General features: G+C 49.9%; 3 protein-coding genes across 7 annotated transcripts; 1 reads left to right on the top strand and 2 right to left on the bottom strand.

The window, feature by feature from the left end:
- The first annotated feature begins 30 nt into the window (after nucleotides 1-30).
- ANKRD13A (ankyrin repeat domain 13A) lies at nucleotides 31-15,038 on the top strand. Of its 4 annotated transcripts, XM_042805614.1 has the most exons (17): nucleotides 108-125; nucleotides 655-733; nucleotides 2,364-2,417; nucleotides 3,131-3,263; nucleotides 3,398-3,522; nucleotides 3,895-3,940; nucleotides 4,647-4,790; nucleotides 5,236-5,431; nucleotides 6,490-6,556; nucleotides 7,990-8,071; nucleotides 8,811-8,869; nucleotides 9,792-9,928; nucleotides 10,297-10,454; nucleotides 10,941-11,054; nucleotides 11,814-11,965; nucleotides 12,209-12,273; nucleotides 13,081-15,038. In XM_042805614.1, exons 5-17 carry the CDS (start codon nucleotides 3,433-3,435, stop codon nucleotides 13,277-13,279), a joined length of 1,509 nt encoding a protein of 502 aa, XP_042661548.1. In that variant the 5' UTR covers nucleotides 108-125; nucleotides 655-733; nucleotides 2,364-2,417; nucleotides 3,131-3,263; nucleotides 3,398-3,432; the 3' UTR covers nucleotides 13,280-15,038. The 4 variants fall into 4 exon arrangements, with proteins under 4 accessions (XP_042661546.1, XP_042661547.1, XP_042661548.1 ...); XM_042805612.1 differs by lacking the exons at nucleotides 108-125; nucleotides 2,364-2,417 and adding an exon at nucleotides 31-73 and having other exon boundaries at nucleotides 626-733; XM_042805613.1 differs by lacking the exon at nucleotides 2,364-2,417 and having other exon boundaries at nucleotides 88-125; nucleotides 626-733.
- Nucleotides 15,039-16,336: 1,298 nt separating this feature from the next.
- Nucleotides 16,337-18,116, bottom strand: CUNH12orf76 (chromosome unknown C12orf76 homolog). Its single transcript, XM_042805286.1, has 2 exons — nucleotides 17,986-18,116; nucleotides 16,337-17,845 (listed from the first exon to the last, which is right to left on the bottom strand). Exons 1-2 carry the CDS (start codon nucleotides 18,092-18,094, stop codon nucleotides 17,760-17,762), a joined length of 195 nt encoding a protein of 64 aa, XP_042661220.1. The 5' UTR covers nucleotides 18,095-18,116; the 3' UTR covers nucleotides 16,337-17,759.
- A 1,965-nt stretch (nucleotides 18,117-20,081) lies between these two features.
- LOC116962086 (sodium-dependent serotonin transporter-like) lies at nucleotides 20,082-27,331 on the bottom strand. Of its 2 annotated transcripts, XM_042805681.1 has the most exons (11): nucleotides 27,193-27,331; nucleotides 25,420-25,554; nucleotides 25,097-25,316; nucleotides 24,759-24,897; nucleotides 24,364-24,498; nucleotides 23,611-23,714; nucleotides 23,235-23,362; nucleotides 22,830-22,942; nucleotides 22,359-22,490; nucleotides 22,113-22,212; nucleotides 20,699-21,909 (listed from the first exon to the last, which is right to left on the bottom strand). In XM_042805681.1, the coding sequence occupies exons 1-11, from the start codon at nucleotides 27,278-27,280 to the stop codon at nucleotides 21,788-21,790; spliced, it is 1,416 nt and encodes a 471-aa protein (XP_042661615.1). In that variant the 5' UTR covers nucleotides 27,281-27,331; the 3' UTR covers nucleotides 20,699-21,787. The 2 variants fall into 2 exon arrangements, with proteins under 2 accessions (XP_042661616.1, XP_042661615.1); XM_042805682.1 differs by lacking the exons at nucleotides 24,759-24,897; nucleotides 25,097-25,316; nucleotides 25,420-25,554; nucleotides 27,193-27,331 and having other exon boundaries at nucleotides 20,082-20,781; nucleotides 21,809-21,909; nucleotides 24,364-24,609.
- Nucleotides 27,332-27,898: the final 567 nt, after the last annotated feature.

Genomic DNA, 27,898 nt, shown 5'->3' with positions numbered 1-27,898 from the left:
TGCCCGCCCGCGGAGGGGGAGGTGGCGTGTGTGTGTGCAGCAATTTCCTTTTTGCGTGGGTTCGCCGGTGGCGGTAGGCTGAGGGGAATGGAGGGGTAGTCCCCCCTGCATCGGCTGTGCTGTTGGTCTGTCCCGGCCGCTGCCCTGGAGCGGCAGGAAGGAGGGAAAAGGCGGGGGGGGCGGGCTGGGGGTCCCCGGGTGTGTGGGGCTGGGGGGCCCGGGAGCAGGGCAGACCTTCAGGAGCGGAGGGGCTGGGGGAAGCAGGAGGCTCCCAGGAGTGTGAGGCTGTGGGTGGGTTCGTGAGCGAGGGCCCCTCGGGAGCGTGAGGCTGTGGGGGGCGGCAGGAGCAGAGGAGACCCGCTACAGCGTGGGGCTGAGGGGGGGGGGGGGTTTGCCCAAGAACAAGGGACGCCCCCAGGAGTGGGGTTTTGCATGGGGCACCCCTCGGAGCGGGGTGAAGGGCTCGTAGGGGGTTGTGGCCCAGTGCTCCCCCCCCCACCTGGGGCAGGTGGGTGCCAGGGGAGAGGGGAAGATTAAAGGGTCGAGACTTGAGTAATTTGGGGTCTCCAGAATAAAGAGAGGGGGGGACAGTGAGGGTAGGCGCCCTGGTTCCCCGCTCCTGCAGGTGTGTGGCATGATGAGTTCCCCTGGCAGGGCCAGCAGTGCGTTTCCCCTGCACGTCCTGGTCTGGAATAATGACTACAGGCGCTTGGATGAGGAGCTGCAGGACAAGGTACCCAGGACACCTGGGCGAGAGGGGGGCTGGTGTGGGGCTGGTGGCCCCAGCAGAGCTTGTGCCATGGTCCAGGGCTCGATGTCCCTTTCACTGCTTTCCTAGGGAGAAGTAACCTCGGTGGTACTGCGGGGTGTCTTTGCTGGGCGTGTGGGATTGCTGCGCTTCTTTCTCCTTACCTAATTATTTGTGGTTGCGGGAGTGATGTAAGAAGGTGTAGGAATACGCTTTTTGTTACACAAGACATTAAATGTTGACTTATCTGTAAACCTGTGCTCACAGCACTCGAGTGCAGGTTGAGGAATGGCTCCGGTAGAAAGTGTTAGGAGTCATTGAAACAGATCAGGAAGAGCAGATATGATGGATGTTAATTTTTTTTTTCTGTGCCAGAAAAGCAGTAAATATTGCTTACCGTAATGGGAAGCCAACATGCAGCAAAGGTGGCTGCTGCAGCTGAAGATTAAACCAGCCTCTAGCTTGCTGAGGACCAGCAGTTCTTACAGCTTTGTTGCTGTCCAAGTCTGTGGGAGCAGCAATTTTATACTGGCTGGAACATTGTCAGCAACTCTGGTAAAAAAAATGGATCATTGTTTCATGCTGTAGAGTAGAAAAATACAAAGCTGTTCCCTCTCTGGGACAGCTAAGAGAGAAATAGTAGTGACGTAAGGAAATGGTCTGAAAAGCTGCAGCAGAGCTTGAGCAGCAAACATCCATTTTGCTGAGGTGCTATGTAAAAGCTCTGACATTTGCTAGTGTGGAGTATAGTTTGCAGAAGCAGAGCATATTAATTACATTATACCTGACACCACAAGTATTGAGCCAAAGATCAGCTGTGCCACCTCCTGACTAGTGACTATCATCTGCAATTCTAACGGTATACCACGATTTACTAATGCTTGCTTAGAGCATGCTCCTGTCCTGTTTTTAGGAGAATCTTTGGAATGCAGTTACTTTTTATCTAATTCATGTGATCTTATTCCTTAACAAAATCTTTAACCTTACTGGCACGTTGCTTCTGCGTACTTATTTCTGTTTCAATAATGTTCTTGTCTGTGACAGTTTGTCATTAGATAAGGATTGTTCTGCTTCTTGTTAGTCTGAGGCTGCAGTTCACACCTGTGAAATGCTGCTTCCTACCTCAAACACTTTATACTGGAAGGAAACGAGCAACGTGTTAAGATGGAATATATCCGTCTCTTACTTTCTTTATCTGCTTTTAAATAACTTATTTTTTCTAAAGTATTCCAAAGATATTTTTCCTCCTGCTTCCTTGGAATAAGCTTCTTGCTGTTGGAGGGATGCGCGAGGGAATCAAAAGACACTTGCCAGCTGCACTTGGTATGGCAAACGATGAGTACAGTGTGTGGTTACCGGTTAACAGCAGCAAAGAGAATTGGGAAGGACGCCTTCGAGTCCTTTACCTGCCAGTGCAGCAGGCGTTGCAGCTGTAGGAAGTGGGGAGGTAAATTAATTAGGATTCCACCACAGAAGTGAAAAGAGAATGCTTTAAAACAAAGCTTTCCCTACTCTGTGTGTGATCTTTCCAACTTAATGCTGTCAGATAACCGCGTTAACTTGCATAATAACTTTCCTTTCTTATTCTGCTATTGACTTTCCCCTTTTCCTTTAGTTATAGATGCTCTTCTGTTTCAAATCTCTAAGCTAATAGTGAAAAATATGTAAGGTATGAGTATGTTGTGCTTGCATGTTTTGGATATTTATGCCTGTGTAGTCTTTTTTTTTTCTTTTTTTTTTTTTTTAGTGACTTGTACAAAATGCACTCACTCTTCATTGTGCTGTGTGTGTCAGTCAAATGGATGCTTTGTAAAATACCATTTGCTTCTATACTTTCAAAAGTGCTGCGCAAAATTGGTGTTGTATGCCCTGTTACTTTTGGTTTTGTTTTTTTTTTTTTTCTCCTTACCCCTCCATTATGTTGTATAATGTTAAACTATTGGTCTCTCAGGCTATTGACTGTCCATGGTGCGGTGCACGCAGACTAGGACGCCTGTCTTCTCCGAAAGAGACTCCTTCTGAAGGGGGACAGAAGGGGAAATAATTACAGAAAAATAAATGAGAAGCATTGACAATAACTCAGTCGTGTCTTACAGTGACACCAGTTCTTACCACGTCGGTTTTACAGGCCCTGTTCTGCTTCTCTTTTTATTTCAGTGGGGAAGTAAGATTGCACTGTACGGAGTGCGGAAGGGCAGCACAGTAGTGTTTGAAAACTAAGTTGGCTGTGCACCACAGACTGATACGTGGGAATACCTAGGAATATTGACTCCTGGATTACTACTGCCAAGCTTTTTTTATATAAACCCTTCTCAGTGTGCTCTGATTAGTTGCAGTCGATAGGACAGCCTCAGCATTTTGTCTCTCTCGGATACTCAACAGGATGTTGATCAACGTGATCCACGAGGCCGGACCTTGTTGCACCTTGCTGTTTCCTTGGGTTATATAGAATCTGCCAAAGTCCTCCTTCAACACAAGGCAGATGTAACTAAAGAGAATGCACAGGGATGGACAGGTAAGGATAACTTGGAAAGCAGAAGTCACTTGTTAATACATCTCAGTTGCAGATGTTGTATTTTGACAGCTTTTACATTATGTATTTTGCTCAGAGAGCAAACTGAAACTAGCTTGTGTCTGGATTTCTTTCAGTTTTACATGAGGCTGTTAGTACAGGAGATCCAGAGATGGTACAAATGATTTTGCAGCATCGGGACTACCAGCAGACCTCTATGACGCTTGGAGGAGTTCCTGAATTACTCCAGAAGATTAATGAGGTAATTATTTAGTTTAAAACTCTTACTCCAGACTGTAATTCTCATTCAAGTAGCCGTGGGAGATGGAGATTCTTTCCTTGACTTTACTTTGAAATCCTTATTCATGAACTCCAACATTAGGGGCTGAATCTTGAAGGTGTTGCTGCTCCTATGGTAAAATAAGGAAGAATAGCTCATCAGAAAGCAGCAGTAGTAGGCTAATGTCTTTTATGTTTGTTAGTTTCAATTTCATTTTTTTAATGTTCATTTACCATGTCTCAAGGTCTGTTCTTTTTTTGTTTTCCTTTATCTGAAATGTTCACAAGAATGCTGTACTGAATGTTAGATTAAAACTATTTCATGAAGTATTCATAAAGTATTTTCCTTCTTCAGACTCCTGACTTTTACGTGGAAATGAAATGGGAGTTCACTAGCTGGGGTAAGAATTCTGGTCATCATTACCTCTTCTAAACTGCAGACAAAGGGACTCGCTTATGTACAAATACCACAAAATATATGCAGAGTAATATCTGCTACCCAGAATACTTATCTCTTCACCTCTCAATATATCCTCTTATATTTTTGTTGCACAATTATTCTTTGTTTCCTGTTTGTTTAGTTGGTTTGTTGTTTTTTTTTTTTTTTTTTTGTTTGCTTGTTTTAATGAAGAGTTTAGCCGTTGTTAGAATTGCTGAGGACTTCTCTTGGGATTTTGTTTACCTGTCTCTGGATGTCAATGACTAAGACAGTGATACATATCTCATATATAGATGCACAGACCACTTGACAAGTACCTGCTTTCCTTTTGAAGGAATGAATGCTAGGTCTTACAGTTGACTTAATTTTCCAAACAGCTAACTATTAGACTGGTAGGAGATGGGGTTTATGCCATTTCACATCTTTTAGTCTGAACCAATCTCTTCTTCCTTTTCATGTTCATCTCTAAATGAAAGTTGGTGGGTTTTGTCCCTAAGCTGATTGTTCTGAAAGCTAAAGAAGATCAGTATCTCACCTCCTCTGGAATAATGATCACAGTACTGAGCAGTCCTGTATTGGGAATATCGCTTCTGCTTGACTTCAGACTTCCTGTGCTCTTAGTCGCTTGAATATTTTCTATTTACATTTTTCTCATTTTTCTTTTATAGTCCCACTGGTTTCTAGAGTTTGTCCAAGTGATGTCTGCCGCATTTGGAAAAGTGGTGCCAAGCTGCGTGTTGATATCACTTTACTGGGCTTTGAAAATATGAGCTGGGAGAGAGGAAGGCGTAGTTTAATTTTCAAAGGAGAAGGTAAATATCTTAGCGTGTTTGCACCATTGATCACCAAATACTATGTAAGCCCCAGTGAGAAATCCTGATTTTGCACAAAAAGACCTGTTGAGGCTGAGTACTGAATTTTATTCAAGTTTTATACATATGTTCCATGAGTGTCTTGTAGAGATACTGCTTTGTGGTTTAACGTAATGGCTTAATTTCTTTCCTTTAAATAAATCTGAGGTCAAAATTTGGTAATAGGGCTAAAATTTTACTCCAGTCTTTTCCTTAGTTTTCCCCCTTCTGTTTTCCTGCTCCCCAAATAAATAATTTTAAATACAGCTCCAAATTTGATCTCAGCTGAGTGCAAACTACAGTGAACTAGCATCCACCCTGATTTGATATACAGCATATTCTCAGTTTTTCATTCTGGAATACTGTTGGTAAGTTTTTTTAGATTGAGATGTACCATTTCCAACAGATACTGGAGGCTGGGCAGAACTAATTGAAATCAATCATGATGATAAGTTTGTTACAACGGAGCGTTTTGAGATTTCCCAACACATGAAGCGTTTGACATTGGGATCTATGACACCAAAAAGAAAAGATGTGGAAAGACGCCTTACATCTCCAATTATTAATACGTGCCTTGATACAAAAAATATTGCTTTTGAAAGGTAAGATACAAGTTTCTCTTAAGAAATACACACTTCAAGATTATGGATGTTCATACTTGCAGTGAAACTTTAAAGATAAACTCTCAAAGCCCTGGTAATAAAAACTTCTAGGCCTAGATCTGAAATGACTTTAAACTTCATGTGCCATTTGGCTTGTCCAGCTTGCCACTATTGCTTGGCGAAAAGTTTCCAGTTGAAAGAACTGATGAGCAGAAAACCTCCAGCCCAATAGTGAGATCAATGTTAATGTCTCATTACAAGTTTACGTTTCACCCAAATCCGTATGTATAGTGCTGAAACTCCTGGGCAAGAACTTGCATCTTGTAGCTAAGTCAGTCAAATCTCACATTAATATTTTTTAAAAAAATACGTATGTAGTGTTCCTTTCCACAGGCACACATTTGCCGACCTTGTTCACTACACGTGTTTATCCAGGTATCTGTCAGCTTAGTTCAAACGATCCTTTTTATGAAACTCCTTTTGGAGTGCTCTGTGATGCAGTAAACCGCCCCTGTGATCATACAAAACAAGTGTTTTCAAAGTGAGATGTATAATTCCAGCATCTTTCTCCTGAATATTTAGTACCTTTTCAAAGCTGCCCAGAATTAATCCCTGTGATGTTCACTGAGCCTTCGTAACTGCAGCATCTACACATCCAGAAACAAAGATTCCTTAGACAGCAGTACTTCTACTATCCAGTGCAGTGACAGGTTACTTTTGAAATTAAACTGTGTGTTAAAAGCTGCCATGCCCAGGCTATCAGATAAAATAATTTGGTAAGTTTTCAGGCTGTCCTCTGTGGCTCACATATCCACATCTCAATCTGAAATCTCTGTCTGAGCCTTTCTGCTTTGGTCGTGGACCACTTATGAACAGAAACAGCATGACTTCCTCGGCCCTCTTGGGATAGTGTGTGCGAGGACAGATGGACTGTGCTTTTGTCTGGGCTTAAGAATCAAGTAACCTATCAAATGTTTAAGATCGATTTTAGAAAAACGGGCTGGGGATTGTGTAGAAATGCAACTATATAGACACTTGTGGTGTTCACTTTTTGTCAGAACCACATCTGGATTCTGGGTATGGAGGACAGAAAAAGCAGAAGGTGTAAATGGTTATGAAGCAAAGGTAAAGCCCATTCTACTCTACTGAAAGGTCTTACAGCTAACTGAAGTGTGATTGTGTTTTGCCTTCATTTCCTGAATGTTTCGGATCTTAAACTCCCCAGCAAGAGCTTTATTGTGTTGCCAGCAGAACTGGGCAGGAGTGAGGAACTTCAAGGCTGCCAGGCTTGTGGGAGAGATGGTGCCTGTGAGCAGGGGCTTTAGGAGAGAGGGAGGATCAGAGCTCTTCAGGAGAAGAGGGTCAAAAGATTCAGCATAACTACCAGAACTCCCTTCCATCCAAAAATGGGAATTTAACTAATTCTTGAATGTTGTTATTCTTTCGGTGTTTAAAAGATGAGGGATCAGTTGGTGAAGTGCCATGAGCACTCTCTAATAACAGTAGTGCAGGGAAATAACAGCCTCCTGCTGCCATGAGTTGCATCATGAGTTCAAGTAATAAAAGACTGGTGGTAAATTAAAGACCCTGAACATGCTCATGAGTCATACAGTTGCTTAGATTTGTTCCATGTGACACTGTTTTTGTCTTCCATTTCACTTTAGTGAAGTATTTTGAAGATGGCTTTACAGCCTTACTGTGTTAGGAATTTAAGTTAAGAATCACAATTAACTTCCCTGATTTATAAGTCTGTGTTTATTCCAGGTTTTGGAATTTGTGCAATAAATTACATTTTGTAATTTCATTTAACAGAAGAATAAATGCTGAATAGCTTTCTGCATTCATATGAAGGCTTTTTCTTGTAAGGCTGCAGGACCATTCAGTTGGACATGGGGTTCCTTAGTGTCCCTGCAGAATTAAACTATCACAAAATTTCATTTGGAAGGTCTTACAAGTGAAGTCTGCTTAAAAATAATGTTATCTCACTTTCCATCCCCCTTCTCTCTTAAAATCTCTGCCCAGGTGGGGATTCTTTCCAGCAAGCTTGGAAATGCCTGTCTAGTTTTGAGGTTGGTTTAGTTAGTTACAGAAGCGTATTTAAAAGTGTGTAAATCTGCTTTCCAGGAGCTTGGTTGAAAGGCTGACGTGTTGCCATCAAAATCGATGACCAAAACTCCTTTGCCGTTCTTCCGGCACTGGCTGCTTGTGAGATGACTGCTGTCTGGAAATACTGGGATGCATGGTTTAAAGGGTTTATTACTTCACCAGCTTGCCCAGCAGGTGGCATGTCGTTTCAGCCTTAGCATAGGTCTGTCAAGAATGTATTAAGTGGGATTTCCATTATACTGAAGGGTGGAGAAAAATCAAAGTGAAGCATTTCCTGTTGATCACCAGTATGTTAAAGATTAAGATCTTTGTCAGTGAGAGGCAGATCCATGCTGCTTTATTCTTTCTGTCTTTAGATTTGTATACGTCGTGTTTTCCTAGGAAGAACTCTCTTTTTTTTTAACCTGTGATGCTTTTTTGTTTTTTTGGCTTTATACTTCTCCCCACCCAAGGTGTACATGGCAAACAATGTGAATGTGGTCACAAAAATCCGTACAGAACATTTAACAGAAGAGGAGAAGAAAAGATACAAAGGTAGTCTTCCTTACAGGATAACTGGAAAGAAGTAGAACTTTTTGGCTCTCTGATACCTCCCCTGTGTGGCTGCAGAAGAACTGGGCAGATAGACAAGGGAAATACTTTTCTTGCTGACTTTGCTCTGCTTTACTTTCACATGTTGTGTGGCTGAGGTAGCTCATTACTTGACTCCTAACCTTACAAATGAACCAGTATTTATCCTAGCTGTGTTTAGAGGAAAGAGCAGCCCTTCAAAACTGTTGAAAGTTTATTGAAAGTTTTAAAAGGCTGCGCTTTTCCATGCCTTTTCCTGCTCTGGAATGTATTCATGCCTTTACTTTGCTTTGGCCATGATTACAAGATTCATGTAGGCTTTGTTGGCTTGGACTTACTTGTTTTGTTCTGGTCCACTAATTTTTTAGAGTGTTTAAACTAGAGTAAAGGGTGACCAGCCAGTAACTTCATATGGAAACTCTGCCCCTCATTGGCCTACCTTGGGGCCCAGGAGGAGAGGCACTGTGAATAATAAAGCTATCTGCTAAAGATAGAAACCATTGAAAACCTTTGCTTCTGTTCTGTGTATTGTACCCGTTTTATACTGTCAGCTTTGGGTCTTGGGCTTGCCTGGTCAAGCTTACAGGAAATGTGAACAGCTTGCTTCACTTTGCCTTAGAAGCCTTGTTTGTTAGCCTGGTCTGTATGTAAATTTTATTGCTCATTAATAGTAACAGATTTTTTGGGGTTTTCTCTCCTCAAGCTGACAGGAACCCCCTGGAATCATTTCTGGGTACAGTGGAGCATGAATATGGTGCTCAGGTGAGTGTCTTTGACATTGAAACAGGTCACTGCACCACAGAGATCTGTGCTGACTGGAATTCTAGGTGTGTGAAGTCACCTCTTGTCACCTTAGTTTGGCAGCAATTTTGATTACGAGGTTTAAATTTTCCCCGAGGGTGTTTTTGTTTGTTTTAAGCCCTCAAATATTCTTTATGAATAGCAAGTACCTCCTTCTGAACACTCCTGTGAAAAAGACATAGAATCTGTTAGCACAGCAAGAGTTGGGGTGTGAGCAGTGGCAGTAAATCTGAGCAAGCACAGATCTTAGTGGCAACCCACCAGTAATCTGGGAAGACACATCCACAGACTTGCAGGAGCCTCGGGTGGGAGGTAGTGCTAGCATGGGGGTCTTCAGAGAGATGAAAGGGTGGAGTGGTATGTTAGCACACTGCTCTTGAGCAGCTCGGAGGAAAACCATATATCCTCTGCTGTTCTTAAATGTGTTGATAATGATTTCTGTACAGCTTCAGAAACTCCCTTGCATCTGTACATACTGAAGTACAGTAGATAATAGATTTGCCAACTGCTGGCTCTGTATCAGGATGGCATTGCAGATCTTACATGGCTCTGGAGATTTTTTGTTTCAAATACCCCATCAAAGTTTTGCCATTAATAAAGGATTTGGAGCCTAGAAATATAGCCTGTGTGCGCATTTCTAGATTTAAAGTATTTAAGTAGATCCTTCCTACCTCTAAAACGCTTGGAGATTTTTAACCTCAGTAGAAAGCAGTCTAATGTGTATGCTTGTATTTATGGCTATGTGTCATTGGTGTCTGAAATAGTGAATGAGTTACTTCACAAGAGGTAACTTAGAAGTTTCTTACAGTAGCTGTTGTCTGTTTGTTCTGTACTTTTGGATTTTTTTTTGTTTGTTTTGTTTGTTTTCTCTCTTTCCTTATAGAGTACAACCAAGACAACAGAGTTTGCTGCAAGTAACAATCCTACTGCTATTACTCTAGAGGAATACTTTGACCCAGAATTTGATTTGAAAGGTAGAGACATAGGAAGACCGAAAGAAGTCACCATTCGAACGCAGAAGTGAGAAATAAAATTTTAACTATTTCTAGTTTGTCTCGGTCATCTGATCTCCAGGAACCATTTTTACAAATATCCACTGTGGTTTTCCTCATATGTTCAAAATTAATCAAAAGAGAGATCTTGAATTCTACTATAGTCTAATTTTTCTTCCACTAAGTCAGAGAAAACATTTGGACTAGTGCTGTAACTTTGTTGGTAATCTCCTGTGCTTTGCCTTTGGTCTGACCAGGAATGTGGTTCTGTTTCTCAGAGCAGTAACTGTTTGATGCTTTCAAACGTACGAAGCTGATGACAATGCTGTGTATTTTGCTTTGCATCTGTTCCTAAAGTGTAAACTTAGGTTGTTTTTATGCAACTTTCTCTTTAAGATTTAAAGCAACCTTGTGGATGAGTGAAGAGTTTCCTTTGTCTCTTGTGGAGCAAGTCACACCAATCATCGATCTGATGGCCAGAACTAGTGCTCATTTTGCCAGACTTAGGGATTTCATCACTCTGGAATTTCCACCGGGATTTCCTGTCAAAATTGGTAATATTTAGCAATTTTTATTGTAGCATCTTCTTAATTTTCATTCTTTCTATTGGTTTTACAGCATGTATTTACAAAAAAGCGTTAGTATTTTACTAGTCATCTCACTGATCTCTAGAACTGAGAACCCAGATGTACCTTGTCTTCTACATTGGGGTCACTGAATCCAAATTCTGAATGACCAGTACAGGAGTATAATTTTAAAGACAGTATCACTTCAGTAAGAATGAGCTGTTGCTAGCCCTTTCCTCTTAGCTTCAGTGCCTTAGATTTGGCAAGCCTTACTAGAAAATAAGAGATTTGGAGAGAGAGTGAGAATGACTAAGGGCAACTTCTTGGTGAATTGAGTTACTGTATACTTTATCGTTATAGGATGCTGCTTGTGGAATATATTCAATAAACATGTAAGGGTTTGATGTGACTGTAGGTGTGCAAGTGAATGACAAAGTTCTCTTTCTGATGGAAATCTTGTACTCTTTCTTATAGAAATTCCCCTATTTCATGTGCTGAATGCCCGAATTACATTTGAAAATGTCAATGGCTGCAGGACGGCTGACAAAACATCATCACAAATGGTTGGAGGCGCACAGTGTGATTCAGGTAAGGAGCAGAAAGATGCAGTGATCACATCTTCTTACATTTCTGTCAGCTGAGTGCACGGGAGAGATGAGTTAGCTGCAAAGAATGAAACATTCACAGGTGAGAGGAAGCTGCAATGCATTACAGCAGATCGGCGATACTGATCATACGGACCCATTCTGCCGCTTCCGTGCCTGTCAAACTGACTAAAGTGAGCTGCACCAAGCTTTTCCAAGCATTTTGAGGTCTAAATGCTGGTGTAAGCTACTGCTATGGGGAGTGAAATACAAAACTGCTGTAAATGACAGCTAAGTCTGCCTGCTCTTTCAGAAAAGGGCGCATTACGCTTGAGTGGGGTGCTCATGACCGCACATATCCAGTGATACTCTGTCCTGTGAGCTGCAGACCCTATGAGCTTGCAGACTCATTCATTAGGAATAGCCTCAAAAGAGCTGCTGCAGTATTTATTTTTTGCGACCTATTTTTTTTTTTTTTTCCCCCATCTGGTTTTGTCAGAGTTCAGCCACTATAGTGGTCTGCTGCACGCTGGTTTTATTTGTGCCGCTTTCCAGCATCCTAAAGAAAGACTCTGCGTTTTGTCTTACTGCTGTGCTTGTTTGCCACAGAAGTCTTTCAAAGCCTGTTGGTATATTTAGCCAGGTGCTTTAGCTGAATTTTTGGAGTTAACTTAATCATGTATAAGCATTCATTGGAATTTATTAAGTCACAACTTGTAAAAATATACTGTATCTTGTTTGTAACTATGTTTGGCTTCTGTAGGTGCTAATTTCGAGGTCGACCAGTCAGTGTTTGAGATCCCCAAATCTTACCACGTCCAAGATGACGGCAGGAACATCCACGTGCAGGATGAAGATAACGAGATCATGCAGTTTGCTATTCAGCAGAGCTTGCTGGAGTCCGGTGGAAATAAAGTGAGTGTGCTGTCACCTGTGCAGTGCAGTGCAGGTCTGACAGTTTTGACAAGGACTACGGAGCAATAGCTGCATCTCTGAATTAAACCAATGTAGGACCTGTTTTTCTAAGGACCTCAGAAGAGAAAAATATAGTAATGTATTTCAAAGAAGAAATAGGAGTGATTTAAGAGTTACTTTTCAGTGAATTGCACTGCAGATTTGTTAACTGCTGTGGAATTGTCTGTCTCTCCCCATTTCTAGGAAGTGGGGGTGCATTCCAATGGAGCAGTTGCATATTCACAGGACTTCAATATACAATATCAGAGGTAACTAATTTTTTTCACTTCAAACTATGTAGTGACAAAGCAAAAATACTTCAAACAGTAGCGTGAAGCAATTCTGCAATTTTTTGTGTATGTAAATAGTAGATGCACGGAACTCAAGGTCTCTCTTCTTGTGCTTTTTCTAACTTTTACTTTTCCAAGAAACAAGGACTCCAAACCGGGCCTTCCTGGCTTATGTAGTACAGGGCTTTAGCTCTGCTGTGGGACTGGTCTGTGCACATACCAGATTCTTTACCCAAAAAATAAGCAGAGTCCTCCTGTTCTGCTCTTAAAACTGTGAATTTGGTCCCTCTGGGTTGAATGTTTATTTATTAGACGCTGCATGCTTCAAGGTGTCTCTTCTTTCTTTTCAAAATCATTTATGTAGCCCTTAAAGGTAGCAACATATATTTAATGGACCCTTAGGAACATGCTCTGGTATCTGTGGGGTTTTCCCGCAGTTAAGAGCAGAGAAACCTGTGTGTACACAAAGAACTGCATCCTCTTGGTTCTTTTGTACATGGAAATCATGTTACCTTTAAACTAGGTGAGAATGCTTTTAGAAGCCCATTGAGAAATTAACTGTTAGTATGCATGAAAGATTCTGAGGAAGCTTCAAAGAGCAGATTTTACATTGGGAATTTTACAGATGTTAGAACAACTGCTGTCTTATCCTGAAAACTCCTTTCTGCCCTCTGGGGAGAGATTTTCAGGTTTGCAGTTAGAAAACAGTTGCTAGGAAGGATCATTGCAGGACATGTGAAATGGGCTCTGTCTCTCTTGCTTCTTAAAGTTCTTTTTCTCCCTCAGGGCACTGCAGGAGAGCTATCTAACAAGCTCAGGTAACTCACACTGCAGCACCCCTAGTGAACCTTCCAGTTTTGAAAAAGACTTGCAGCTTGCCATGGAGTTGTCTGTCCGAGAGCAGGAGGAACGGGAGAAGCAACGCCGTGAAGAGGAAGATGCAGAGCTTCAACAAGTTTTACAGCTTTCTCTTGTGGAAAAATAACTCCATAGCGATCTGAAATAGGGATAACCAAATCTGCATAAAATGGAAGGCTTCCAGAGCTATCAGTCTGAAGATCACTCCTGGATTGCTTAAGTAAACATTTCACCTGCCTTCTAAGTTTGCATCATCGGCTACAAAAAGCTGATTTATTTTTGTTTGAGGGAGTTTCGGATCACGGGACTCTGCATTTGGCTCCCCAACCTTGCAGTCTTATCTTCGAAGGGAAAGTTTTACTCTAAACGTATTTATTGAAGAGCAGATGGAAATCTTGCTTAGTGTCAGGATATAGGACTGCAGCAAAGCTTGAAAACCAGCTTTATGGGGAGTTTGGGAGGGAAACTTCATTACTTACCAAAGAAATACTCATTTGTTTAGTCATTTCTGAATAACTCAAAGCCATTGTCTGTTTCTTCCAGTTGTTACATGGAAGAGTATCTATATGCGTATACACACATAGGGTAGTTCTTCATGCTGACAGTGTACCATGCTGACAGATGTTTTCTGTTAGTTTTGTTTATACATGATTATTTCTTCTCTAGTTACTGAGATTTTTATCATGTGCTCCTGCTTAAGAGGGATAATTTCATACTTGAAAAGCTAATCCAAGCTCAAGATTAAACTAGTGCTTTCTGAAAAAGAACAAAACAAGTAGCCAGTAAAATTTTAGATCCTAAAATGGGACCATCTGTGTAGTAAAGTAGCAGTTTCTGCAGTGATTCAAAACCAGCTAGTTCCCAATAGTCAGAGGGCAGCAAGAAAATTAGCGATAGGTACAGGTGCTTCTTTGCGATCACTTGGTGCGTGTGCATGAGTGCGTGCCTGTGTGTGGGTGCTGATTTCAAATAGAAAAAAAATTCAGGTGAAATTTTAATGTATACTTATTGGAAGATAGGTTTTAATTCTGTCATCTGAAAGGGAGACGCGTGTTGCTTTTTAAAATTCAAATGCTCATCCTTCATGTGAATACATATATTTTTTTATCTGAATATTTTTATTGATTTTAAAACAGGCCAATATGACTACACTCATAAAAATGGTATTGTAACAATTTGCAAGTATGTTTTAACCAGCTTTCCTCAGGTCTTTCGTCATACAAATATATTTGTAGCTGTTTTATCTGCACTTCTGTCAGTGTTTACAGTACTTACACTGTGACTCTCAAGTGCACTCCACGAGTACACAACGTACATCCACAAGAAAGCCTTATAGTAGTTAAATGTGAGCAATATTCCTCTGTTCTGGCTGGCAGAAGGGTGAAGAACCTATGGTACAAATGGTCTGATCTTGCTACCTAATCCTGCACTTGTTCCTTGGGCAAAACACAGCGGTTCTGTGTGACCAACTATTAACCAATATCAGATCACTATAAAATGGATGGGATTGTAACCAGTCAGGTGGTTGGTGACTTGGAACCCTATTTTAAACTAATAATCCATTGTTTTACATAGCAAATGATTTAAAATTCCTGCAGTGTACACTAAGCTGGTATATTTGCACCATTTTTGTTTAATAATACAGCTTGCATCCCTAAATAGCTTCTTTGGTGTTTGCAGGAATGTTGACCTTCTTGCGCAGTGGCAGTGGTGTATGTTGGAATTGCATCTTTCTTTGAAAAGGGGATTACTGTGACTTTCACAGTTGAAAAAAAAAAAGGGAATAAGCCTTGCATTGAGCTCTTGACAAAGTTGTGGAGTGGGAGATGAAGCTGTGTTTTTTTCCTCCAGCGGAAATAAAGAGTGCTGTTGCCTTTATAAACCCATGTGGCTCACATTGCTTTTGTTTTTTTTTTTTCTACTAAGCATTTCAAAGGTTGTGAGGGGTGGGAATATCTTTTTTCAAGCTGACTTGTTCTCTGTTTTTTATGTTGTAAACTAAAGATTTTTGAACAGTTTCAGTTCAAGTTTTGTTATGCTCCTGCTTCTGCCTAGTGCTGTAAAAAATGTGGGTGTTTTGGTTTGGTTTGGGTTTTTTTTTTATTGCTTTCTGTCATGTTTGCATCATTCCATCCCTGAAACAGGTGCTGCTTTTCTTAAACCCTAGCTTACATTTTACACTGTGGGTGAAAAGTATCCTCTGAGCCTCTATGTGCTAGAATGAAAAACAAAGATACTGCACAATATTGTACTACATCCGTGAGTATTTTTTTAACACGGTAAGTGAAGTATTTTTAAATATCTGCCTTTTTGTACACTAAGGGTGATGTTATAATCTATGAAACTATCAAAGATAGGTCTGGTTTAGCCTGAAAGAGACACCTACTCCCTGGAAACATTTCACTGCCATTTTCAGCCAACCTTTGAGTCTCCCTGTTTTGGAGAGAGGGATCAGTGCAGCACAGCCTGCTCTGAGGCCGTGAAGGGCAGGGCGGTGGGAGCACTCGAGTGCTCCTCGGCTGTTCCTGCACAGGCTCTGTTCAGCAGAGCAGGGCAGCAGAGGCTTGCATGCTGTGTGTAATATTAATACTGAGGCTGCTGTATTAAACCCAAGTCAAACTTCTCTTTCCAAGGAAGTTCAAGGCTGATGTGGGAAAGCAGCAGCTCACAGTTACAAATACCTGGAGCTTGTTTGAAAACTATAATTAGCTTTTACAGTTCTTCAAACTGACGCTGTTTCCAGGGTGTCAGTGCTGTTTTGTATCTGTTCCTGAATGGGAGACTATGTTCCTTTTTGTGCTTTTGGCCTGTTGGTTCAGCATACAACACTAATTCATTATGTGCTTAATTTGGAGATCCTTCTTACGCTGCTTTGGCTGACTTTTGATTCAAACTAAGTCTTTATGACTGAGTGAACTGAACTTTACCTGTCAAGGTCTGCTAGTAACTGCACTACACTCGAAGGATGAGGTTTCAGTTCACCGGTACCAGTCCCTTGCTAACGAACAGCCTCAAAAAGAGGGGCTACACCCCGTGCTGCTGGCCCACTCCTGTTCCCTCGCCCTTGAAAACAGGGTAAAAACGAAAATTATCAGAGGTGGGAGAGGGGACTGCCTCCCCTTCATACAGCTACAGCCTGGTTCATAACAAACACCAGCCATGAATGAGCCCAAGGACTCCCAGATTGTTTACTTAGCTTTTTATTTGTACAGAGAGACATAGCAGGGAGCAAAGAATGAACACAAACACGGATGCAGCTCTGGGGAACCTGGAGCTGTGGCTGCCAGCTACCCCATCCACCCCCCCGGGAGCAGCATACAGCTCCAGGCCAAGCTTTACCCCAGCTGTGAAAAAAACAGTGATCCAGGACTGTGATCAAAACCAGAAAAGGATCAGAAAGCAGTAGAACAGTGGTACCTTGCTTCCTCCCTCACGTTTCCCTTAGATTAGTAACTAGATCCATTCTAGGCCAGCTTCCTACTACTGGAGCAGCAGCAAACACAACCTCCCTTTTCAAGGAGTGCTCAGTGTCTTTTAAAGCAAACTGAACAGACAACAGGCCAGGTGCAGCACAAGGTTTTAGAGAACAGGTCAACACAATTGTTCTGGAAGTTAAGTTTCAAAACACTAAATAAATTACTAGCCCAAACACCCCTATGTTAAATACCAAAGTAATACTTAATAAGCAAAATCCAGTTACTACTCCAGTGCAAAACAAAATAGCAGCATTCAAACGCAAGTGTGGTTTCAGTGTAAACACTTGAATGTATTACTGGAAATGCGGAGAACTGGGGTGGCTGGAGCTCCAACATGCAGAGCTTCCAGAGTGCCTGAGCTCGGCTGGCTCGCAGCCTTCTGGGGGGGTTCCCATTTCCCAGGGGGATGGGGAACTGAGGGGGAGCGGTCGCACAAGGCGGGAACCCCCCTGGGCACCCCAGTTCGTACAGGTTCAGTGGGGCTGTTTTGGTGCGAGGCTGGCGGTGGCTATTTAGCGAAGAGTTGAAGTAAATAACAACAGGAAGGACAAGCCTGTCCCTGAACAGCTACACCAGGATCTGCTCGTGTTTTTCTCAGAGGAAAGCACACACCAGACCCCCACAGCCACAGCAGGCTGCTGAGCTTTCGCCTTCGGGCTATTTTTGAAGGCTGAGCTACAAACCCTCAAGACTCGGCATTCAAGGAACCGAAGTCATCAGAAATCAAGACTAGACGTGGGGTAAGGGAGCGCGTGGGGCTGCTCATCAGGCGGCGATTTTCTCCAGGAGCTGCCCGGGTTCTCGTGGGGGCGTGGAGGTTCCAGGGCGCGGGTCGGAGGGGTTGTCCTGGCTGGTTGTGTCCCCCGCAGCCCGCCCGAGGCTCTGGGTGCGCACCCCCACACCCCTCCCGGGATGCTCTGGAAGCCCATCGGGTCGGAGCAGCCTCGCCGAACCGCTGCGTTTGGGGAGGAGGATGCGGATCCTGCCGAGGAGCGGGGGGGCGTGATTGCCAACACCCGGCCCACGCTGTGGCGGGAAGCGACGGCCCGGCGGAACCTCGCGCTGCTGGGCGGGCGAAAGGGGGTCCCCGAATCAGCGGGGCATCCCCCATCGCCGCCGCGTCCCGCTCCGCTACCGCCGCCGGACGGGCTTGTAGACGCAGACGGCCATGAGGATGATGGTGAGCAGCAGGGCGCTGAGGATGCTGCCCAGCAGCACTGCGGGAGGGCGACAGGTTAGGATTTAAATACGCATCCCGCCCCCCCCCCAAGCCATCCCCCCCCCCCCCTAAATTAGCTTTATATAAAAATAACAAAAAGCAAGCAGAAAGGTGCCGCGCTCGGAACCAGCTCCTTACCCAGGTTCTGTTTCTGCAGCACGGCGTAGGGCCGGCTGCGCTCGGCCGGGCCCGGGGCCAGCAGGGCCAGCGCGGCCAGTGCCCAGCCCCGCACGGTCGCCAGCGACATGGCCGCTCCCCACCAACACCCCCCCCCCGACCCCCCCCCCGCGGCCTTTGTGGGCCCGGCCCGGCCCTTCCTCTTCCTGCCGCCCCGCCCCGGGCCCGCCCGCCCCGCCGGGACCAAACTGCCGGGGGGGGGGGGGCCGGGGCTGTGCTGCGCCCGCGGGGAAGGGCGGGGGGCTCGCCCGGGGGCAGCCTGCACCCCCCTGTGCCCCCCCTATCTCCCATGTCCTCCCCAGCCCCATGTGCCCCCCCAGTCCTGTGTGCTCCCCCGCCACCGCCCTGTGTACCCCCCTAGCCCCATGCGTGCCCCACAACCCCGTGTGCCCCCCAACCGTGTGTGCTTCCCCCCCCCAGCCCCATGTGCTCCTCCAGCCCCGTGTGTCCCCCCCCCCCAGCTCCATATGCTTCCTTTCAGCTCCCATGTCCGTCCCCGCCCCAAAGCCCCATGTGCCCCCCCCAGTTCCCATGTCCCTCCCCAGCTCCCTGTGTCCCCCAGCCCCATGTGCTTCCACCCCGCCCCCATGTCCCCCCCACAGCCTCATGTGTCCCCCCAACCCTGTGTCCCTCCCCCCGCTCCATGTGCCCCTCCAGCCCTTCGTGCCCCCCAGCCCCATGTGCCCCCCCAGCTCCCATGTCCCTCCCCAGCTCCATGTGTCCCCCAGCCCCGTGTGCTTCCACCCCGCCCCCATGTCCCCCCCACAGCCTCATGTGTCCCCCCAACCCTGTGTCCTTCCCCCCGCTCCATGTGCCCCTCCAGCCCTTCGTGCCCCCCAGCCCCATGTGCCCCCCCAGCTCCCATGTCCCTCCCCAACTCCATGTGTCCCCCCAGCTCCATGTGCTCCCCCAGCCCCGTGTGCTTCCTCCCCGCCCCATGTGCCCCCCCCAGCTCCCATGTCCCCCCCACATCCCCATGTGTCCCCCCCCAACCCTGTGTGCTTCCCCCCAGCTCCCATGTACCCCCCCGCCCTTTGTGTCCCCCAGCCCCGTGTGCCCCCACGTGTCCCCCCAGCCCCATGTACCCACCCCCCCCAAGCCCTTTGCCCCCCCAGCTCCTGGCTGCTCTCCCCTCTTCTGCTCTGCAGCGCCCTGAGGGGACGGTGAGGGGTCCCGGTGCTGGAAGGTTCGGTGGCCCAAGCCCGGCGGGCGGGCGGCGGTGGCACCGATGCGACATTCCCAGGAAGCCGCTGCAGCCCGCAGGTGGCTGGTCCACACCAGCGCCAGGGCTGCTTCTCCCCGACCCCAGCGTTTGTTTTTTTAAAATCAGATATATGAAGGCCTTTTCTTCTCCACATGCCGGAGGCCGCCACGTCTCTCGCAGCCGATCCTCCCGGCTGAGCAGAGCTGCTGCGGCGCTGGGGGGGCAGAGCTGGGATGGAGGGGGGCAGGAGGGGCCGACCCGCCCGGGAGCAACCCAAGAGGCCCCACACTTTTTCTGCGGGACTTTTGCTCTTTGCAACAGAGCGAGGTATTTGTGCGTGAGGACAGTGGCAGCCCCCCCGCCCCGCTGCTCTGGGCCCCTCTCCCTTTTTTTCTCCTAATGATTGATACTGGCTTTATTTTCCACGTCACTCACGGCATGGCTAAAGGCATGCACGGCTTTGCACAGCGAGGTCGCAAACATCTCTGAGCAAGGCGCGTTCACTCCTTGGACCGTCGGCCAGCAACCCCCCCCCGGCAGCAGCACTCACCGCTGCGCCTCCGCCTTCGCCGGGAGTGGGGGGGGGGGTCCCCTCCAAAACGGAGGAGTTTGGCCCTTTCGTTTCCAGCCCACGGGACTCAGCAGCGGGTCCCGTTCTCCCTGCTCCGGATCAGAGGTTTTCCTGCCGCGCGGTGAGAACGGGCTCCGCTCTGCCAGGACGTGCTGGCTGTGCCGCTTCTGCCAAGATGTGCAGCCGCCGGGGGGGACAAGAGGGGCCGTTCGCTGTGAGGAAGGTGACGGCGGCTCCTCCTCTCCCTGCCCGGTTGCTCTGTCGGGGAGAGGAGCAGGAAGCATCCCCTGGATGTGCCGCAGGGCTACAGGGCCGGTGCCATGCACACCGCCTCTGCTTGGGGGTCTCGTGTTGTTTTCTCTGGCCGGATGCAGACGGCGAGGCGCTGGAGGGTGCAAATAGACAGAGGTAAAATGAAGGCGATGGGTTTCCCCGCTGCCACGAGCAGGGCTGCCTGCCCCGATGCGCCGGAGCCGTCCCCACCAGGATCCTGCTCATTGCAGGGCGGGGAGCGCAGCGGGCAGGAGGTGTCCCAAAAACGGGCTGAGAGGAGGGGTGACAGCAGGGGACAGTCTCCTGCCCCCAAGGCCGTGCTGATATAGCCCCGCTGCCTCCCCACCCGGCCAAAATCACAGCTTCAGAAGTACGATTTTAAAATTATCAGGGGGTTGAGCCACGCACCTCTGAGCCCTTTTCCAAGCAGCAAGCCAGGCAGGATTTCATGGCCACGTGTACAAAGATGCTGAGGAGGTGTCAGCCTGAGTGGGGGTCCCTGCCCACCCCCAGCTGCTGGATCTCCCACCCCACTCCTCACCTGCTTGAGGGACCCGGGCGTCCAGACAAGCTTGTACACCATGTAGAAGGGGATGCAGATGAAGGATGATGCTCCGATGAGATACCCCGCAGTGATGCTCCACTCGGGGTACTGGTAGTCGAAGAGCGTCAGGGGCGGCTGGTCCAGGAGGGAGCTGATGACTATGAACTGTACCAAACGAAGCACAGGTCGTTAGGGAAGGATGCTCATGGGCCAGGCCATGGCAGGATGTGCCCCACTGCCTGTCACAAGCAGCACCGGGCTGTAGCAGGGCTGTACAGCCCTCAAAACCCACAGCCACAAAACATGGGTGGCTAGAAAAGCTCTATTCAGGGCGGCCGGGCATCTCCGGCTCCCCACAGAGAGCAGATCAGCTGCAGCATCTCCCCAGCCCCTGCAAGGCTCAGCCCTGGGGGTCGACACGGTCCACGTCCCGCTGCCACTGCTGCTCTCCTAACTGCGAGAGGCCAGCGTGGACGTCGTGGTGACATTTCCCAGGCTGCCACCCCTCCCCAGGTGTGGGCTGAGAGGTCTTCATCTAACACACCCCACCGAGACGGTGGCCGGCGACGGCTGCACGTCCCCGTGCTGAAATGGAATCATTTGCTGTCTGCTTTGATTATAATCCTTCTCTCTTAATAACCTGCGCGAAGCGCTTAGAGCCGTAATTAATCCTCACAAGGCCTCTTCTGCAGATCTGGTGAGATTAGACCCCTCTGCCTCTCGCAGACAGCAGCCTTTGAAGTGCTGGGGGAGCTGGCATTTCAAAGGGGACGGATCCAGCCTGGTGCACAGCGCTGTCAGAGACGTGCTGGGCACCGTGGCTGGCCGTGCCACAGACCAGGAGGATGAAACCAGCCTGCGCTTGCACCCGTGTCAGCACCCAGCTCTTGCCCTGGGGTTGCAGAAGAGGCTGGAAAATGTACTTCCAGCTCCCTTTTTTGGTGAAACCCGCTGGCCTGGGGGCTGTGGGCAGGTGGTTGTTGCCCGTGGCTGGAGCAGCAGCGCGGGGAGCTGGCGAGGAGGGCTGGCGTGAGATCCTACAGCCCCGGCCGGGCCCCTGGCCCACCTTGTTCACCCCACAGAAGCGAGGGGGGCGGAATCGGCAGCGCTGGGCAGCAGCGGCACCCGGGGAGGGAAGAGCAGCTCCTGAGAAGGACTGGTGACCCGGTCTTTAATTTGGGTCTAGACTCACCGCTAACAAGGCAGGGCTGATGGCGACCCAGCACACCTTCCAGAACAGCCCTGGGGGGAAGCCCAGCATGGCTTTCAGGTCATGGGAGAACCTCTGTATCCCTGCCGGAGGAGAGAGCCGTCACAGCCCCAGAGACCCACGGAGGATGTGGGTACAGGGACACGGACACGACTCCCTCCGTGCCCCATCCCAGTCACGCACGAGCATCTTCCCCCAAACCCCTGGCATTTACACACGTGCATGAGGCTGAGCACCCGTGTAGGGGCCTGCAGGATGTTTTTTCATAACAGAGGCTGGTCCTTACCGTAAAACCAGGAGACAGCTATCGTCTCCAGGAGCACCACTGCCAGGATGGAGCAGCCAGCACCGAACTCCTCCAGCAGCTTCACCACGTAGGCCCCCCCCTGGAACAGCACAAGGGAGGGGAGGGCGGCTGCGGACCCCGCGGGGATGCAGGGCAGGTCTTGGGCAAAATCCTGCACCAGGAGTTGGAGAAACGAGTAGGTGTATGGGGGGGGACGGGAGCAGAGCGGTGCCCGGTGGTACTCACGTAGGTGAGGGTGCTCAGGGAGCCCAGGAAACAGACTGTGATGAGGCCGAGGACGAAGAGCTCCCGTCGCCCGGCCAGGACCTGGGGGTACTCGTCCATCACGGCCGTGATCACGGCCTCCAAGCCCCCAAACTGCAAAGGAAACGCCGGCGTGAGGCAGAGAAATGAGTCGTGGCACTTTCTCGGAGAAAACCTGCTCCCCCTTAAGCCCCCTCTGCCCACAAGCAGAGTGGGGGTATCCCATCCTGTCCCCTCCCGCCGCGGTGACCGTCCCCTCTGATGGTGTTTGGGGGGAGGGCAGCTCAGACCCACTGGAGGTGATGTGATGGCACAAAGCTCCTTCCATCCCCGTGCTCGGAGGGCTCGGGCCAGCCCCCCTCCTTCCCCAGGCTGCAGCTGCCCTTGTCACCCCGCTCCCCCCGGGGGGGACACAGCCACCCCCAGTCTGTTGCGCTCGATGGAGTTCCCTACCGTGCTGTCCAGCCCCAGCGTTATCATCATCAGGAAGAACAGGATGGCGAAGAAGGTGGATCCCACCATGTTGGCGATCGCTTCGGGGTAGGTGATAAAAAGGAGGCTCGGCCCTAGGAGGGGACACTGGTCTGGTTTGCCGTGCCCTGGCGTCTCTGGCACAGCCCGGGGTGCCGGTGCCAGTGGGAACGTGTGTGGGGAAGATGCCCCAAAGCCAGAGTGGCCGTGCCCGGCCCCGGCTGAGATACAGGGATCAGACACCTCGTTGCCCTCCGCTCCTGGGCACAAGCCCCCGCACCCTGGCCATCACCCCGGCCCCCCCCCCCAGCCATGGTGGGCACAGAGAGCTGGGCACGGCAGGGCCAGGACGGGGCAGTTGCTCTGCCGGGGGTGTGAGGGGCAAACCTTTATCTCTCGCGACATCCTCCACCTCCACGTCCCTCATCTCGGCCATGTAGCCCAGCACGGTGAAGATGACGAAGCCCGAGAGGAAGCTGGTGAGGCAGTTCACCGCGCTGGTGACGAGCGCGTCCCTGGAAAGCAGAAAGCAGGGAGATGTGTCCTGCGGTAGAACCCCCCCTCTCCAGTTCAGCGCTCACCCCGGCTCGGCTGCACTGGTTGCTTGGACTCCCACCAGTTCCCTCCCCTGGCTCCACACACCGAAACCATCAGTGAAAGGGGGAAGGATGCTCAGCCCACAGGCGCAGGAGCCGTCGGGATGCAGCCCGTGCCCGGCGCAGCCCCCGTGTCCCCAGGGACCCTCCCGGCTGCGGGAGCTCACCGGTAGCAGTTGTTGTGGAAATGGTTGTAACTGGCCAGAGCAAGGAGGACGCCGAATCCGGGGCCCAAGGAGAAGAAAATCTGTGCTGCAGCATCAACCCAAACCTGGCGGGGGAAGCAACAGGCAGGCTGGAGGATGGGCAGGGCAGGGGGTCCCCGGGGGCTGGGACAGGGAGGTGCCCCATGGCATGCCCACCCCATGGCCCAGGGATGGGGTCTGTGTTGACACATGCTGCCAAATCTCCTCATTTGCCTGCCCCAGCCCCCCGGGAGACATCCCGGGAGCTGCCGGAGGACAGAGGGAGCTCGTTTCCGCCCTGGGGACCCGCAGCAGCAGAATTAAGCAACAGCATCTGTGCTCCCCTGTGCCCGGAGCGGGGACAAAGTCGAGGGGAGCCCTGAGACCCCCCATGCCCACTCCTGCCTGGGCAGGTTCAGTGCCAGCAGTGAGGCCCTGATTACCTCTAATGAGAATTCTGCCTGGTAATTACCCACAGGAAGCCTATTGTCAGGCCAGGGCGAGAACACGGCACAAACAAAACCCAGCGGCAATGAGATGGGTGATTTAATTATAGATTTACATTTCCAAGAGCCTGTCCAGGGCGTCTTGTTTCTGTAGGAACAAGGGCCCCCGTTGACCAGCGGGGGCCAGACCCTCAGGCAGGGGTGGGTGTGTGTCCTGGGGAGGGGGTCTGGGTGCTGCCACCCCCGGGGCAGGGGGCAGCCGGGTCGGCACATCCCGCTGCACACTCACCGCGGTGCTCAGGAGCTTGCCCCAGTCTGGGCACAGGTAGAAGACCACCCCCCTCCAGGCGCCGGGCAGGGTGACCCCCCGGACCAGCAGCACAAGCAGGACGACGTAGGGCAGCGTGGCCGTCACCCACACCACCTGGAGAGAAGCAACCCTCAGCCCCTCTGGCACCGGCAGAGCTGCTCCACTGAGCACCCGACCCACCCGTGTCGGGCGTAGGGGTGCGGGGAGGAGGCAACACCCCATGTTTAAGCATGTGGTGAGGTGCAAGACCTCACCAGGGCTCGGCCCCCTGGCCACAGAGGGGATGCTGCATGCCAGGCTGCAAGCCCCCACGTGCCCAGGGCTCCGGCACATCCGTACCCGGGCAGGGCTGATGCTGGAAATCTCTTTCTTACCTTCCCAGAGGTTTTCACTCCTTTCCACAGGCTGAAGTAGACGATGGTGAAGATGAGGAAGAGGCAGAGGAGCAGCTGCCAGTGGATCCCCCCTACATCGTACAGACCCCTGGATTTCTGGATCTCCAGGACCTTCCTCCTGCGGGCGGGGAGGGTGTCTCAGGCTCAGCCCTGGCCAGGCAGACCCATGCTGGCCTCTCCCCCAGCTCGCCGAGAACAGGGAGCACCAGCTCCCCAAGAGCATCCCCACGCGAGATCCTGCTCCCGGGCACCCCGGTCCTGCTCCCCGCGGGGGTCGCGCCCCAGCTTAAACGCGTCACCCACGCACGCTCACTTACGTATAAAACTCTTCAGCGGGGGACCTGGAGAAGTTGGTCCAGGTCACGTTGCTCCTCCCGAAGTAGTTGGTGCAGTCGGGCGTGTTCCAGGGGTTGTCGCAGCTCGCCCAGGGCAGGGTGCCCGAAAAGGATGAGTAGAAGTAGTAGAGAGCCCAGGCGATGATGGTGTTGTAGTAGAAGGAGACGTACAGGCCAATGATGCAGATGGCAAAGCCGATGCCTGGGGAAAGAAGGGGGGGGCAGAGGCAGCAGCCCCCGCTGAGCCAGCCCTGTCCCCTGAGCCCCGAGCGCGCGGCGGTGGCCCGGGGCTGGGGGTCTCTCACCTTTAAAGATGGGGCAGATGCGCTTCCAGATGGGGATGGCGCCCGTCCTGTGGAACTGCCCCAGGGCCAGCTCCATGTAGAAGAGGGGCACCCCTCCGAACAGAGCCATCAGCGCGTACGGGATGAGGAAGGCTCCTGCGGGGCGAGGGGCAGAGTGGGGGGTGACCCACCGAGGGTGGGCAGGTGGGGGGGGGTGGGGGGGTGGGGGCTGCCACCCCCGAACCGCCTGGCGCCGCAGGGACGTGTCACCCAGCGGCGGGGATGCTGCGTTTGGACGCGGGTTTGTAAAGATGCTTTGCAAATGATCTGTTTGGAGGTGTGAGGGCCACGCTCGGTGCCCCGGGTTCCCGGGCTGCTGTGGGTGAAGGCATCCCAGCCTTCGCCGGGGACGGATCGTTTGGTGGGATGGTCCAACAGAAACCACCTATCGTACTGTCAACGTATGTCTGTATGCATGTAATATATGTCTTGTGCAGGGGATGGGGCACCAAGCACCTCTCAGGTCTAGATAAGTTTTGGAGAAAATCCCACTGAGTATGCACAGTCACCCCAAGACACAAATAATTAACGCTGTAATCTGCATTATTCATAACGATGTCATCTTCACCAGGGCTACACTTGTACCCCATGGAGGTTTTGGAACTGGAGCTGCTCTCTGCGCTCGTCAGAAGAGCTCTGCTGGGACTAGTTAATTTAACCCCCACGGCTCCTCTCTCCGAGAGCCCTCCACGTATGGTGCAGCACCCCCAGCCCCCCCCGTTTGCCTGGGGGTGCTGCTGGCCCAGAGGTGCCCTGCTCCTCTTTAACAGCCCTCAAGGGTTTCTCTTCTCAGAACGTCTCCCGCTGACGGGTGAGCCCACCGCCGGCCCGCAGCCGCGCTCCGGCTCTGCGTGGGCCCTGCTTGTCCTTCCCAGGAGCCGCTTTTTGAACTCCTCACCCTCCCGTCTGCGTGGCGGGGCGAGGAAAGCAGCACCTGCCTGAGCCACAGCAGTGAAGAGTGGCTAAAGTTTGCTCCGAGTCCCACTGGAGTAAATCACAAATAACTGTGCTCCTGTCTGGGCACCTGGGATCCGCATTTTAGCCCTGAGTACGGTACTAATTATCTCCTTCTAATTTTCCAAAGCAGCAGAGGACGTTACCCGAATGCCGACTTTGGCAATTAAATCCACTGTGCTTTTGCGAACAGCACAAAATCTTCGTTCCTCATTTTTAATTCCCACGCAAGGGGTTTTTCTACTCCGCTCTTATTTAAAGCAATTTGTTTAGTTGTCATTTACTCAAGGTTTTTTCCTTCATGGAGCTTTTGTATCTTAACTTTCTGTTGATCACTCGCAGGACTGAACACCTCAAGCCCTGCGCGGCGCAGCGGCTGGGATGCTTGCAAGGATTATTTTAAAACACAAGCCATCAGAAAGGGTTGCTTTCACCGTCACAAGATCATAAAGGGTATGAACCTCCCACTCCAAATTTGTAGATTCTTAATCTCTTTATGAAGTTTGGACCATGCTAGTTTTCTCTTTGTGATCCCAGAGCTCTAACACACCTCTAACCACACCGGGGAAGGAGTGAATGGAGGAGGATTTTGAATCAAGAAAGACACAAAAGAGACAAATGTCAGGAGAAGTTGGGTCGGTCTCTAAACCACCCTATCCAGAGAGGAGCAGATAGAGACAAAGAAAGAAAAGAAACAGCGGGTTTCTCAGCATTGGAAAGATGAAAAACAGATTTCTTTTCTCCAAAAGGAGACTTAAATAATCCTAGTGGTGTCCTTACCCCCTCCGTTTTGGTAGCAGATGTAGGGGAACCGCCAGACGTTGCCCAGATCGACAGCGAATCCGATGACCGAGAGGAGGAAATCCATTTTTTTGCTCCACTTGTCCCTGGGGTGGCTTTGGGGCCCCGGGGGTGTGGGACCAGCCGTGGGACCAGGGTGGGGGGCCGTACCGTGCCGGCGGGGGCTGGAAGTGGGTGCCAAGCAGGGCTGCTCTGCCATCCTGTCGCCCTGGCAAATCCTGCCGGATTCAGGCTGAGTAACTTGGGGACGGGCAGGATTTTTCTGCCGCTGCTGACAGATCTGAGGAGGGGAGGGTCAGGCTGACTGCGCTTCCCCACCTCCCGCTGGAAACCCACGGCACGGAGAGCAGCCGGTGGAGAAACCCATCCTCTGATCAAAGGCAGGAGGGGGGAGAGCAGTTTTCCGAGCAGAGGGCTGAGGCGTGGGGACCAGCCTCACCGCACGCTTTTCTGTCCCCTCTACTCCCGGGTGGGTGCTCTTTGGGGTCGGGGTTGGTGACACAGAACCCTATTTGCACAGAGAAGTGGTGCTCCTTCCTCCTGAGAAATAGGGATCTCTTTCTCCTTGGTGCATTCTGCAATTGCCGCTCTGCCGATGATGATGCCAGACCCACCGAGGGCAGACGACCGCTCGTTCTTGCAGGGGAAGCTCTGTGGGGCGAGCGGGGCCTGGAAATGGCCGGGA

This window comes from Tyto alba, unplaced genomic scaffold, assembly GCF_018691265.1.
Source record: "Tyto alba isolate M040663 unplaced genomic scaffold, T.alba_DEE_v4.0 Super-Scaffold_44, whole genome shotgun sequence".
Lineage (NCBI taxonomy): Eukaryota > Metazoa > Chordata > Aves > Strigiformes > Tytonidae > Tyto > Tyto alba.
This window is presented reverse-complemented; position numbering and strand designations above follow the sequence as displayed.

What these genes read in the sequence shown, in the direction of transcription:
- ANKRD13A (XM_042805612.1), top strand. Translation starts at nt 635, where the DNA reads ATGATGAGTTCCCCTGGCAGGGCCAGCAGTGCGTTTCCCCTGCACGTC. An exon ending in TAAATGGTTATGAAGCAAAG is followed by an intron (nt 6,557 to 7,989) that starts GTAAAGCCCATT and finishes TCCCCACCCAAG; the next exon opens with GTGTACATGGCAAACAATGT. An exon ending in GTCACCATTCGAACGCAGAA is followed by an intron (nt 9,929 to 10,296) that starts GTGAGAAATAAA and finishes TTTCTCTTTAAG; the next exon opens with ATTTAAAGCAACCTTGTGGA.
- CUNH12orf76 (XM_042805286.1), bottom strand. Translation starts at nt 18,094, where the DNA reads ATGTCGCTGGCGACCGTGCGGGGCTGGGCACTGGCCGCGCTGGCCCTG. An exon ending in GCTGCAGAAACAGAACCTGG is followed by an intron (nt 17,846 to 17,985) that starts GTAAGGAGCTGG and finishes GCCCTCCCGCAG; the next exon opens with TGCTGCTGGGCAGCATCCTC.
- LOC116962086 (XM_042805681.1), bottom strand. Translation starts at nt 27,280, where the DNA reads ATGGATTTCCTCCTCTCGGTCATCGGATTCGCTGTCGATCTGGGCAAC. An exon ending in CTGCTACCAAAACGGAGGGG is followed by an intron (nt 25,555 to 27,192) that starts GTAAGGACACCA and finishes CTCGCCCCGCAG; the next exon opens with GAGCCTTCCTCATCCCGTAC. An exon ending in GAGTGAAAACCTCTGGGAAG is followed by an intron (nt 24,499 to 24,758) that starts GTAAGAAAGAGA and finishes GCTTCTCTCCAG; the next exon opens with GTGGTGTGGGTGACGGCCAC.